General features: G+C 42.1%; 1 protein-coding gene across 8 annotated transcripts in view; it reads left to right on the plus strand.

Moving 5' to 3' along the window:
• The window catches only part of FBRSL1 (fibrosin like 1), a 690,776-nt gene that overhangs the window by 178,117 nt on the left and 498,442 nt on the right, over positions 1-14,217 (plus strand). For all 8 annotated transcript variants that reach the window (XM_067539808.1, XM_067539803.1, XM_067539799.1 and 5 more), the window contains exon 3: positions 12,516-12,716. In XM_067539808.1, the coding sequence (XP_067395909.1) occupies positions 12,522-12,716 (195 nt within the window). In that variant the 5' untranslated portion in view covers positions 12,516-12,521. The remainder of the gene's footprint in view (positions 1-12,515; positions 12,717-14,217) is intronic.

A 14,217-nucleotide genomic window follows, 5' to 3' on the forward strand; every position in this document is an offset into this window, starting at 1 on the left:
AACTAGTATGATGGCAGTGGGACACCTTCGTTAATAAACAGTACTAAGTAGGTTGATAGTTCTTTTTACCTTGGAAATGCTTTACAGATGTTGATCATCACAACATTTCTGGGAGGTGCGTCCTGTCACCAGCTTTTTACAAACACACAGAGGCTAAGTATTTGGCACATGGTCACACAGTGAGTCAGTGACAGAAACAGGATTAGAACCTGGGAGTTACTAGCTCTTTTTGCTCCTGTTACTGTGATGTTGGGGTCACTCAATGGCCCCGTATTGTAGGTGGTCTTGCTAGTTTGGGTTATCTGCATGAGCAAGGTGTCAGCACTTGGAGAAGGGCTGACTGTCAGCTGTGGTTGCTATGTAGAAGCTGATCAGCTCCCCATTGAACTCTGTTCTCCAATCATCCTACCTGAATCTATTCTGTCTTAACCTTTCTTTCTTTCTTTCTGACTGAATGATTCTGAATTGTAGTTGTTGCCTATGGGCTGTACCCACTCAGGCAAATAAAACATGATGTCCTCTGTATCACACATTGACTTCCTCTGCTGTGTGGGGCAGTTGGTCTCCTGGCTTTGCAGTTCCATGTTACAAGTCCTCATTCTCTCACTGTTAGGAATTATTTCAGAAAGAATTAAAAAGTAGAGAGGGTCGGCTCCTTTCTGATTGGGAGGCTGCAAGAGCAGATAGCAAAGCTAGCACCACTGAAAACAGACCAAAGGGCAAAACGAATTATTTAAATAGTGCAGGTTGAGAAGATGAAGGCAGCAGATTGCGAAGGGCCCCTGTTCGGCACCCCTTGCTCATAGTAAGGCCCTGCTATGGATAGGAGGCAGCAGAGCAGAAGAAAAATTGCACAGTTCACTCTGGTTTTGGTGAGACTGCAGGCAGGAGTGAATGTGATTGATTGCACCTGCTCCACTGATGTCTTTCTCTACAATCAGTTATCGCCCTGTCAGCCAAGTATGCCTGAGTCCTTATTTTACATGCTTGGATAAATGAATCGCATCATTTTGATTCTGCACATGTTCCTCCATCCAGAGCTGCTTTTTTTTTTGTTCACTCTAGAGCCTTAATTGTTTACAGTTCTGCAGGGTGTTTGCCTGTTGCTCTTTCCTTAATGTCTGGCTAAGCTAACCCCTAAGAGCATGAATTTTAGTCCCATCAAGAACATGAATGAAAATACTGATTGATTAGTTCTTGCCTATCTCATGTGCTACAAATTGACAGACTTGTGTATGCTAAAACAGGGTTGGTATGATGGGTGTCACTTACGCTACTGTGGGGTTGATGTCCTCCACACAGCACCGGCCCTGCCCTCTGCCTGCACGCTCTCTCTCACACAGAAAAGGGGGAAGAGGGAAGGGAATGAGGATGGTGTTTTCAAAGGCGCCTAAGAATTTGGCACCCTAATCCCATCAAATTTCAATGGGAATCCCTTAGGTTTTGCTGTTTTCAGCTGAAATTCTTTAATGCTAAAACATGGAATTTCCCTGTGTGAAATTCATTCCTGGCAAAGGATGCACTAAGAATTAGAGAGGCATTATGCTGTCAAGATAGCATGGCTGTCATTGCAGGATACCTCTCTTGTACAAAAGGATGTTGCTAGTCTATCTTGCTTCAAAGCCTGTTCTTGGGGCTGAGCTGCTTCATTGCTTGTTGAAGTCACATGCTGTGCAACTGACAACTGGAGTCAGACAAAATAAGCTGGAGTTGATGGTTCTCAATGTCTCCTGGGATTGGAGATGAAAAAGGGAGTCTAAGGATAAGGGTGGGTTTTTTTGTTTGTTTGTTTGTTTGTTGTTAATAAGGGCTATGCTTTGGTTGGAATGCTTTCCAAAACTACCCGTAATCAGACTCATTGCGGATGATGTTGCTTGGTTTACGTTATGCAGGAGGTTAGACTGGATGATCATAAAAACCTTAAAATCCTATCCTTAAAATCTGTGAATCCATAGGAACCAGTGTAAACTGACCCGATGGCCTCTAAAGATTTAGCTGAGATAATCACACTGCTACATCTGAAGAAATTTATAGATTTTAGTGGAAGTCCTTCATTTTACATCTGTTCTGTGTCAGAAAGCTTTGTAACAAGAGCATACTCAGTGCATCGGATGGGCCCCAACATTTTAATTCTCTAATCAGACAATCATTTTAAGCAGACGTCAACGTCTATATGTTAAGCATCTACAAAGCACTTAAACAAAATTGGGGCTGAAAGCGATATGTGGCACCAGCTGGTGTGGTGTTAACGAGATGCAGTTGTGGTTTTGAGAGAGACTATCCTAAATCAGCAGAGATTTGAGATGAAACGGATGGAATCAGCAGCTCATTGCTGATTTGCTGCATTAAAAAGAATAACCTTCATTGCCACTTTCTCTAAACTGTTGATCTCTTATTTTATAGAACGGTTTTGCCCTCATGTTCTCTGGGGTTTTAATAAGAGTTGTAAAAGTAATATATGTGCAATTAGAATTTAATAAATGGTTTGTGTTACCAGATGCAGTATATAAGTGGGTTTAAATGATAGTGTAACCTTTGCTTTGTGTTCATCATGTAATGTTGAGATAACAACTGGAAGTTGAAAGACTGACATCCAATTTTATAATTGCATAGTTTGAAATTGCTGCTGTCTGTAAAAACATTTGACAATCTATTGATGACCTTTGTGCTTTCTGAATGAAATTTATTATAACATTTAATTGTTGACAGTCCTGGTGTACTTATCTCTATATTAGTGATTGTTTGGGATATGAATGAATAACTCATTGCTGATGTGGATATTAGGGATTTTGGAACTTTCCTTTGGAACCACATGGATTTTTGGCCACATTTTTGCATGGAAGATTATTCTTTCTAGCAACCATTTATAGAGTTATTGCACCCGAATACTTCCCATCCATCCAATGCTCTATACATGGGAGAAAACAGCTAATGGTAGAGGTGATGGCTGTAGACCTAGGGCCAGCCTCTGTGTGATAGAGTGCTGAGCAGCAACCCCTTAGCCAGCCCTCTGTCAGCCAGCCCCAATTAAAGAGGCAAATTGAAGCTGGCTAGGGACACCTTCGCCTGATTGGTGAAGGGGAAACAGCTGTCCGTCTAATTAACCAGAGGCTATAAACAGGCCCAGGTGAAGGAAGGAGGGGAGAGGAGAAGGCAGGGAGTGGAAGGGGAGCAGAGGCTCTACCTACGTGGTTGCAGAAGTTCCTGAGGCAGCTCGCCAAGCTGTGTGTTATAAGAAGGTGGTTAGACTGCACGCTGTAAATAAACCGCACTGGATTGCTAAACAAGAGGGTCTCGGAGTCATTCGTGACAGAGGGTGGCTGAAGCAGAGGGGCGGCAGCGGAGCACCCTTACACTCTGTTTTAGAAGGAACCTATTCAGTGAAGAGCAGTAGAAAGGACAAGCGTAGGTATAAAAACATTGACCTAAATTACAAAAACATTAGCCTAAATTTTTGGTAGGAGAAAGGGTGCAGATAGAGCTGCCCGTGACACCATTCAGTAGCAGTCATGAAAATATTTGTCAGTCTATTCAGCAGGTGGAATCACTCTCTGAAAAGTCATTTTAGAATTGCAAAGTTTGGTCTTCAGTAACATACATTAAGTTTGGAAAATATTCAGAGCATCCCAAGAACAGGGTGATATTTATCCTGCCAGTCATTCCCATACGATAAACGTTCTGGTCCTGTCTTGTTTTGTAAGTATCTTTCATTCTGTATTTCTCACTGATTTGGAAGAGAGTCCATCAAATAATAAAAGAGCAAAAAGTATTCCGCTCCTACTAAATGCCATGACAATCATTGGCATGTTGACTGTTCTCCAGTGAAGCACTAAAACTCCAGTCTGTGAGGTTCAGGTCCTATCTGAAGGTGAAGTGCCTTGGACAGATGCTTTTTATAGATGCATTTCTTTACATATTTCTTGTCAGTGGATCAATCCTAAAATAATTTCTATTCTTCCCATCCAAAAGAAATTACCAGAGCATAATTGCTTAATACTTTTTATACATACACTGGGCAGCTGTGTCTGATTGAACTGAAAACCGTTGCAGTGGAATCTTTCTGTTTTTAACATAATGCATTTGTTGTCCCCAATTTCCATAAATAGTGTAACTTTCCCAGTGCTATAGTCCAGCACCAAGGGCACAGCAGGGATAGTAAAATCTCCTCTAGTGTTTTAGTTTGCAACAAAAAATAGCTTTCATTGTGTAAGGTTTGTCTGCAGAGTCATTCTTTCTTTGTGTTTGTGTGTTCTTAGGGAAATTATTATTTTTCATGGCTACATTTTAAAAGCACAAATCTAAAATAATAAATGGAGGCAACACTTGTGACTGATAAATTATCACAGGGTAATAAATTGTAATTTTGAGTTTGATTTTTTTTGCAGGACAAAGCTTTGAATTGTGAAATAAAACCACAGGTCAAGATTAAAAAACAACCCCAACCAACCACAAACAAACAAACCCCTCAAGTTATGCGCTTAAATCCATAGCTAAGCACCTAAATAAGTGGCCTGATTTTTAAAAGGGTTGAGTATGTGCCGGCTTATATTGGAATCAATACAGTTATGATGTCAATGGGAGATGGTGGATGGTCTGCATTTTTGAAGATCAGGTCATTTAAGTGCCTGGATATGGATTTAGGAACCTAATTTAGGTGTCTGCTTTTGAAAATCTCAGTCACAGGTTGTAATTCAGTCTGCTTAGCCTGCAGTCAGATCAGCCAGACTTTAAGAATCTAGTTAATATATGCACGGCCTCAATCTTTCAACAAGGCAAAAGGATTCCATTGACAAGGAGCTTTTTCTCATTTTGCCATTACTTTTAAATGGATAAACAAAAATGTTTACAAATGCTGGGCAAATCTGCTACAGGCATCTGTCACTCAACAGCATCCACCTGCTTTCTCTTCCCTGACTTGTGTAAGCTGATAATTTGTGGTGGCAGAAATGTCCAGCTGACTGACTTGTTTGTGCCAAAATAGTACCTGGCCCTCTTGTCCTTGGACAGCTCAGGGCTAGCCTCACAATTTGCTGGGCCCCAGGTGCTGACACTGGAGCACTTGGGTTGTGAGCTGCCTCTGCCAGAAGGGAAGGGTGATGAATTTTCTCCCCCTTCTTCTTCTGGAATTTTAAGCAGTGAACTTCCTTCCCTTCCAGTCCTGCTGCTGCTAGGCAAGAGAAGACTGGTTTGTGAGTCATGAAGTTACTGCCCGAGAATAATGCAGCCCTAAGTTGTCATTTACGTTATTTACTATTTCTTATCTTTAGGTGTGGAACTGTAAGACTCATGGGTTCTATTCTGACTTGAAAAAGCCCTTTCACCTCTGGGGGCCTGTCCCCTATAAGAATAGCATATGGGTTGTGTGAGGCTTATTCTATTGCTTGTAAAATACTGAGAGAGCCCCTGCTGGAGGGTGCTATAGAGCTCATAGTGTTAATATACAGAATGGTGAGGGAGGAGTGGAATGGAAAAGGTGGTTCTGTGGAATGTAGAACCTGGCATTTAGATTGGTGATGAAAGGTCGGTAGGACAGAAAGTTACCATCTGATAATCAATGGACTACATCATATGAGTTGGTGGCTTCTGTCCAGGTCTTGGTGGACAAGACCATAATCACCGTTGGCGCCCTTGCCTGCAAACGAATAGCCCATGCAAACAACCTGATCTTTGCTGAAGATGGGCCCTCCATGGCAGGTTGGTGAGGCACTGTGTGGGGGAAGCTTGAACTGTTTCTGCCAGGGCAGTGCCTATCTTGTGGAATTATCCTTCAAGGCTACTGACTTGGCATTTTTCAGAAGTTCTGGATTCAGACAGAAATAAAACCCCACCTCCTCTCATCGGTAAGACCTCCAAGAAGTTCTCTCTGAGTTCATACGAAATGGCAATGCAGCTGAAATGAGCTGAAGCAGGCACTGTCAAACAAACAGGCTCCTCTGTGCGTCCTTTATACGCCGCATAAACTAGGTGGGCTGATCTCATGGTGCTGACTGAAAGCAGCACTATCCCAAACATGCTTTTTATGTTGTGGGAACTGAGCAGGTTGGCCTTGTGGTGCCTGGTGAATGGAGATCTTTCAGCACACTGTAGACTGTGAAAGCTGGGCAGGCTGGTCTCACAATATGCCTCATTTCATCTACCTGAAAATGGTGCCCTGGCTTCCCTTCAATCATTTAAGCTCACTTGCTCTCTGACACACTTTCCACTGACAGTAATTCTGTGAGTGCTCGTCAGGCATTTACTGCCAACACTAGAGGAATTACTGATGGCTTAAAATGGGATCATTTCCTTTCTGATGGACAGCAAGCACCTGTGGGAGTTTTAATAGCTGTAGGGTGTGCCTGTCAGTAGGAAGCAGGGAAGATGTGTTCAATTCCTCCCAGTAAGGCATTCACAGGCTCTGAAATCCTGCAGGGAATCAAAAGGAAGAAAAATAACAATAAAAAAAACCCTGAATTATGTGAAACTGTTTCCTGTATTGAGAGACCTGCAGAATGTGGCAGAAAACAATGGATTTTTTCAGACATCTCAGCAGTGGGTGTGAGAATGTTTGTGCCAAAACATGGGCAAAAACCCACATGCACACATACATAAGCAGAAGTTATACAACAAATAGAGTTGCTGCAGAGATCGGTTATATTTTGTCTTCTACAGAAGTTACTGTATTTTTTTTTAAAAACATTCTCTTAGTTTCAGGTACTCGGTAATGCCACAAGCTACGCTTCTTAGCCAGAGAAGAAGGGAGAAAGCAAAAAGAGAAGCGTTTGTGATAAATGCCAGTCACATGATTAATGAGCTACTAATAGATACTCAAATACCAGGATCATGTGCATAGTATAAGAACCTGAATAGAATAGGCCAAACCAAATCTTTGGATTAATTTTGAGACACTTGCACAAATACGATAAATATTATGAGTTCAGCCCAATTATAAGGAAACGATTATTGAACTGCTATATTGTACTTTTAAACTACATTATCTTGTATATGTTTTGCCTAGAAGGTACCATGTTCATGGGGCAAAAAAATGCCTTCATAGCTGCTGCACCTTCCTGGCATGTTTCTTCAGTGTTAGCAGGAAAGGAGTTAATTCTTGAAAAATGTAATAGGGATACTGGTCCTTTAAGGCCACAGGAGATCGCTTGAGAGACCAGTTACCCCACATGTGTGTAGGGCAAATAGATGAAACATAATAATAATAATAATAATCAAAGTAGTTTTTGGGAGAGAGGAAGATGGTCCTGGGGAGTAGTCAATGGCCAGGAGGGGGGAGGTATAGGAAAATTCTGACCATGTTCCTTTAAGAACCGAGGACCATGAGTCTTGTAGAATAGGGTGGAACAGTCTTCTTCTCCCCCCTTTGGGGTTATTAGACCCACCTGGGCTGTGTGAAGAGAGTAATTAGCTGACTTGGTGAGTGACTAAAAAGCCCAGGCAAGGGAGGGAGCTGCGGAGGCTGTCTACACAGTAAGTGCTACAGTAAGTGCTATTGTAGCGCTGTACGGTAAATGCTTGCTACGGTGACACAAGAGGTTTTTCACACCCCTGAGCAACGTAGCTAAGTCGACCTAAGTTTTAGGTGAGAGGAGAACTCAGCCGAGCACAGCCCCTTGCAGGAGGGCTGTGAAACCCCTCAACCTGAGGGAAGAGTTGACAGACTGGGGTGGCCAGGACTGGATACTCAGTCCCAAGAAGGACGACTGTGAACGCTGCTCCTGAGGGGTAAGTGGGAAGGGCGTTTTGGGGAGCCGAATGCTATTTAGGTCCCCGGAGAGGGGAAATACTGTTTCCAAGACCTTGTCTGTGACTGAATTATTTCCAGGAATCTGAAGGGAAATGAGGCAGGACATTGCAGTGGCACACTGCTCTGCAAGGGGGTGCGCCGGAGACTGCGTACTTGTCTGCAGGAAACACAAGTGGCTGTTCTGTTGAGTCCGTGGTGGTTTGCTCTTCAGCTTTCCACTGGTAAATAGGAGCCCAGTCTCTGGTAATAAATGTGACTTTTCATTATGCTGGTTGCTGCGTGTGTTGGTTAAGGTAAAGCATGCATCATAAACCTGCAAACCACTGGCAGCTTCAATGGCTTAACTTTTCCAAGGTTGTCTATCAGACAGTCATCTTATTCTTGAGCCAGAGGTTTGACAAAGTTAGAGCTCACATGACGCAGCTTAAAAAGCAAGACTTGAACTAGTCTGGACTATGTCATCTAGGGTTAAACAAGCAAGGACTTCCCTTGCATTCATTTTAGTTGATATGGATTTGCATTGCCTGAGTTGAGGGTCAAAGTGAGAGCCTTTTCAAATCCGGGCTACTCTCCTTTAAAACTTTAATTGCCGAAGGTTTGAGTTATGCTTTCAGTCAAGTTCGCAGTAGGGGAGAAGAGATGGCGGGAAAGTTAAAACACACAAATGTGTGTTATATTAAAGGAAAGGTGAGAACTTCCCCATCCCTGAACATTGCAACAGTCTGCCCCCCAAATTGTCCTGATGGGGTTTGGAGCTTTGTGAGGTTAAGCCTTGCTCATGAGGCTTGCCTGGCAGACAGATCAGTCTTTCGATGAGCTGTTACTATGCCTAACTCCCTACCTCGGTCATACTTTAACTACTGTCTCCTCCTCCTCCTCCTCCTCATTGATTTTTCGTACCCTTGGAGTCTGGCCAAAAAGGGCTTTAAAATATCTCTTCCCCTCTCACTGCACTAAGCATATTGCTTCCCTCTTCATTCCCTTCACTGGTTTTCTTTTATCACACCAAACTCCAGCTCATTGTCCTCACCTTCAAGGCTCTACATAATGACAGTCCAGCCTAAATCTCTGACTTAGTTACCTCCTCCTCATACCCGACATTCCTTCCCCTTCGCTGCCCTTGTTACTCCCTTCATCTCCTCTCCCTATTGGCTTCACATCCTCTTTTATGCTGGCCGCTGTTCTTGGAACAATCTCTCATGCCTGTCTGCCAAGGGCCCTTTTTTCATATAGCCTCATGTAAATCTCCTTGCCAATGTTTTCCATTTGAATGGATAGCTTCTGTATTACTTTTATCCATCTGAAATGGATTGTAGGCTTGTCTTGGTAGGGACCTCATCTTCCATGCATTTGTAAAGTGCTCTGTATATTTAGAAAGCTCATAAATACTAAGCCATAACAATAATGAGTAACATGCAGTGTATACTAGAATGCAGTGCTTAGTTTCCACAGAGATGGCAGCATTAGAAATACGTGAGAGAGAGTGATATAATTAATATCTGGGGACCAGTAGTTCTCCCAATATTTTTCAAAAACAGACCTGACAGACTGGCCGGCTAGTTGAAGGGGGTGTGGCGCTTTGGGCTTTGCTTACTGGTCTGACGGGCTGTGAGGACGCTGTATAGAGACAAATAAACTCAGTCATAGAAGGAACAATTTTTCACATTTCTCTCAAGTAATTGCTCTTCTTTGACTGCTGGAGCCAGCGTTCCATGTTCCTCAAAGTATGGGTCTCAACCCCCAATGGGATCAGGCCATCAGCGGATGGGGTAGCGATCCCAATTGAATAGACAACCCTCTGGACCTGCTCTACAAAATGGCGTCTTGCATTCGCTGTATGTATGAGGTCATGCCGCATGGAGTACACCATTTTGTAGAGCACATATTTTTGTTGAGGCCTGTGGAGGCACTGCATTTGATTCAGCCTCTATCTATGTGTCTAGTGATGTCGTTATGAGGTCATGGGAATCAGTAAGTCTCACAATGGGGTTGTGCAGTCAAAAAGCTTGGGAACCATTGTCTGAGGAACTGTGGGGGCATTCTGATGATAATGGAATGTAATTAGCTATTGCTTTGCTTTTAAGATTTGCAACCTCCTCCCGTATCTACCTCAGTTAGGTTGCCAGGTTGCCATACATGAAAGCAAGGGCTTTTCTATGCTATAGAGCATTGGCCAGTATAGTTATCCCAGCCGCTCCCTTCTGTAGATGCAGGGTAAGATGGCGGATGGAATTCTTCTGCCAGCATAGCTTCACCAACTCCTCCAAACAACATTAGATATGTCTCCAGAAAAGTGTGGATTTTTCACGCCTAGCCACCATAGCTATGCTTCCAAAACCAGGCCTTAGTAAGTTTAAATGCTGTTTGGAAGGTACGGGCATTTTTATTAAGTTAGCACTATCTTCTCTACCCCAGCAGCATGCTTGCGATTTTTCCTCTAGCTGTGCTGCTTTTACTTCTCCTCCAGAGAGGCCTCTCATGTGAATGATATTCCTAACTCCAGGGCCCTTCTTACACTTTCTGAAATCTCAAAGATCAGTGTAAACTAGGAGGATTAAGTGAAAGTTTGAGCCTTGGCTGAGCAAACATGCAGTGATAACTCTGGCCAGTGGAGAGCTGTAGCTGTGCGTTTCAGAGCCAATGACCTCTAGGGCTGATTGTTCTTTCCTGATCAAACAGAGAACACGGAATCAGCTGTGCATAAATCTCCAGTGTGTTTTTCTCCTCCCCCCACTTCATGTCAGTGAATATGAACTAAACTTTAAGGTGGGCATTTTTCAAAGGTACTACTGCCCAATTAGTGCCTTGGAAAATCTCCCCATAAATTCATACAAAAAAACAGGCAAGTTTCCAGTGCTTTTGTTTCTGATATTTTGCATAGCTACTTGAGCATCATTTGACTGACAGAGCAATGCAGTTTCCAGTTGCATTACTTTCTGATTAGTTATCAGAGCTTAAAATGTCAATTTCTGGCTTAGCAACATCCCAGCAAGTAGAAGGATGTGACCTTCTCTAAGTGGCACCCTAAACTGGTGCTTTAGAGAGAGGTTTTCAAACTAAAAAACCCCAGATGAATTCCTAATTTTAGCATTTACAGAGACCAATCATTTTCCTAGTGCTTTCTCCCTACTTACGGTTAACCAAGCAGTACCATGGTCCATTTTGCTCTGCATTTCTAGGGGACAATGCTGATTCTTTACAACTTGCTCCAGTGTTTTTTTTTTTTAATGTGCATGTATGTGTTGAGGAGACGCTGCTAGCCCCTTAAATAATCCTATGCTAACCTATACAGTGACTTGGCTGTGTGCATAACAATCGAGTGTTGACATAGCTGAGGATTGAAAATTAGTCCCCCCACCCCCACCTTTTTTTCTTTATGAACCAGATTCAAACTCAGATGTGTATGCATCTCACTAGAATGTCAGTGCATCACCTAACTGCAAAAGGAAAGAAAACTGTAAGTGGTGAATGATTTGAAATGAGTTAGAAACCCGATCTGCAAATTAAAAGAAGAAAAAATCATGTAGAGCAGCCAGCAGGGCATTTTGTCCCAATTCTCAGCTCATCCTGTGGTGTGGTGTTCTGAGTTTCAATGGATAGGAGGCTGATTTAACTCTTGTTGCATTGAAGGTGTATGTATGTCAAAATGAATGAGTGCTGTTATGAACTCCATTTACACAGAATGTTGAGGATGTGATTGTGACTGAATCAGAAGGGGTGACCTGAGGATTTAAAAAGAAAAAGAAAAGTTTATCTGGCTGAAGTTGACAAGTTTTGGCATGATTAGTAGAGGTTTTAATGCATCTCTTAATCTGAGTCAGTTAGCTCATATGAAAAATTAATATGGATAGTGAGTCTGCAAAGCATTTGAGAGAGTTTAGTCTTTGACGCTTGGGTGGTTTTATAAAAGGCGTGGCAGAAATCTAGCTGTCTACAATTAGATAGCCACAATTATGGAGTATTTTTATATGTTGTTTCTTGTAATAGCCAGTTCTTTGCAGTACATTTTTCCATGTGTGTTTTTGCATATATCTTTCCAATAGTCCACTTTATTCCATTCTTTAAGGTTCCTTTTTCTTTGACCCCACTAACTTATGCTTTTCACAACTGTACGGTAATGTATCCTTTTCTCTGCTCTCAATATTTCTATGTTGACTTTATTTTATTACACACCACAGCAATGTATTGAATGTTTTACCTTCAAGGCATGCATTTTAGCCCTGATTCGCACTTGCTTAACTTGAACCACGTATTTAAATCGTTTTGACTTAAGCATCCCTATGCAGGAAAGCACATATGTATTTGGCAAAGTTCTTTCCCCAATAGGGATGTTTTTCTGAATCAGGACCTCTGCCTTATTCAGCTCAGAGGTTAATATGTCACTGGCTATGAGATAGAACCATTAGCATCGAACAAACCTTACAGAGCTTGCTTCTGAGATGTTTTGATGTTTGGGTGCTTATGAGTGAAGAGTGGTTTTTGAATTAGTCAGAAATGAGTCCGTTGTCATAACTAGTTCTCTGAAGTTGTTACCCACATAGCATTGAGAACATTCATCCCACTCACATCTAATTTTTTTTGTACTGCATAGGACTAAATTGCTCATTTTCAGCTTCTCTCTTAAAAGAAAGTCTTATTTTATTTTTTATTTAACGTTTAGATTGCATTAGAACCTAATGGCAGGTTATTTCCCATTGTGCTAGGTGCTGTGCAAACATATAATAAATTCCAGTCCTTGCTGCAAAGAGCTTAAAGGATTTACTTTCCTCCACAGAAGGACATGTCATTAAAGCCTCAGGAACGAAAGGAAAAATGGGAGAGACATCCAGGAAAGAAACCCCGAGAATCCGAAAACTATGTGTCCGCTGAGCCAAGTGAAAATGGCCATAATAATGATGCCGGGAGCTCTGAGAGAGAGACTGAACGAGGCAAAGAGAGGGTGAAGAAGAAAAACCCCTTGAAGATATCTAAACAGGTAGGGGAATTCTTTCTCCTCTGAAGTGACTGTGTGTCTTGGTATAGGCTGGTGTGTCTCCTTTTTGCTGAGGGAAGCTGTAAACACATCTGTTGAAAAAATCTCATGTCTAATTGTACTGGGCACTGCAATGTCTCTTGGGTGGGTTTTAGTCAAGAGAGTAGACATGAGTGGTAGGAAATTCCACTGGTTAAAACTAAAAAGCAAGTGCACATTGAGAGAGGCAATCATCTAAGGAAAGGAGCAAACTTCCCTGTAGTTCTGCATCTCCAACAGCGTGTGGTAACTCACACAATAAATGAGACCTGTAGTGTATATATTAGGCTATGATCCAATTCCGCCATCTCCACTGGTGCCTAGGGCTGGGGAATGCAGGGTTGTTAATGTATATCTGTGGATTGGTAAACCTGACACCGACGTACACAGCATGAATCAAGTTCCTCTGCACCCTGCCAAACAGTGAGTTAAGACTGAGGGGAGTGTTACATTCGAGAAGTGAAAAGAGAGACAGGAGGAAGGGTTGGTCCCTTCCTTCTCATGCCATATATCCGTGTGCATTTGAAACCTGGCAATGCATTAATACGCTCTAGTGGTGGGGGTCCAGCTGTAATAGTCATGCTGTATGCCACAAGCACAAGGAAGACAGCCTCAAAAGCTCTTGTCTGAACTAGAGTGTGTGTTTAGAGTCAGGGAGGTGAAGAGGGAAAGGCAGAAGGGGCTGGCAGGCCATTTATCACTTACTGCAGCTCAACGGGGAGATTTGTTGCGGGCTTGATGCTCATTCATCGGCTTGAAATTCACATGGCACAGCAGCATTTATCTGAGAGCAAACACTTGCCAAGTGCCTGTTACCGAGTGCCAAATGGAAATTAACAGGATAACCAACATATTTGCCCCTCTGCTACATTTGTGCTTTACCAAGCTAAGAAGTAGATGTGTAATAGAAAAGTATTTACAGTACTACATAACACTCCAGAGAAAGAAGTTGAATCAAATAAGCTGGACATACCTTCCCTTCTATGGGTATAGATTTTGCACGTGTCTCATAATGACTATAGAACTTATATTTTTGTTGTCATGTAAGTATTTTTAATTGAATTATAGATTTTTAAGGCCAGAAGGGATCGTTATGGTCATGGAATCTGATCTTCTACCTTATGCATGCCACGGAACTTTGTCCAGTGATTTCTGCATTGAGCCCAATAACTTATTGGTTGAACTAGAGCATATCTTTTAGAAAGACACTGCACCAAATCTTGAGTTAGATTCTAAGTGTCTGAGAGTATACCACATCCCTTGCAAATCTGTTCTGATGGGTTAATTACTCTTTTGGTTCAAAAATGGCATCTTTTTTGTTTGCATTTTGATTTTTAAAATGGATTGTTGTTATGGATGAGGGAATAACTCACAACAAATGACTTACCTGACAAGTCTAGATTTATTTTTCTGCTTGTGGACATTCTGATTGCTGATCAATTTCCTACAGTGAATTGATGAGGAT

Source organism: Emydura macquarii, unplaced genomic scaffold (genome assembly GCF_026122565.2).
Source record: "Emydura macquarii macquarii isolate MOO-44397 ecotype Brisbane River unplaced genomic scaffold, CSIRO-AGI_Emac_v2 contig_554, whole genome shotgun sequence".
Taxonomy (NCBI): domain Eukaryota; kingdom Metazoa; phylum Chordata; order Testudines; family Chelidae; genus Emydura; species Emydura macquarii.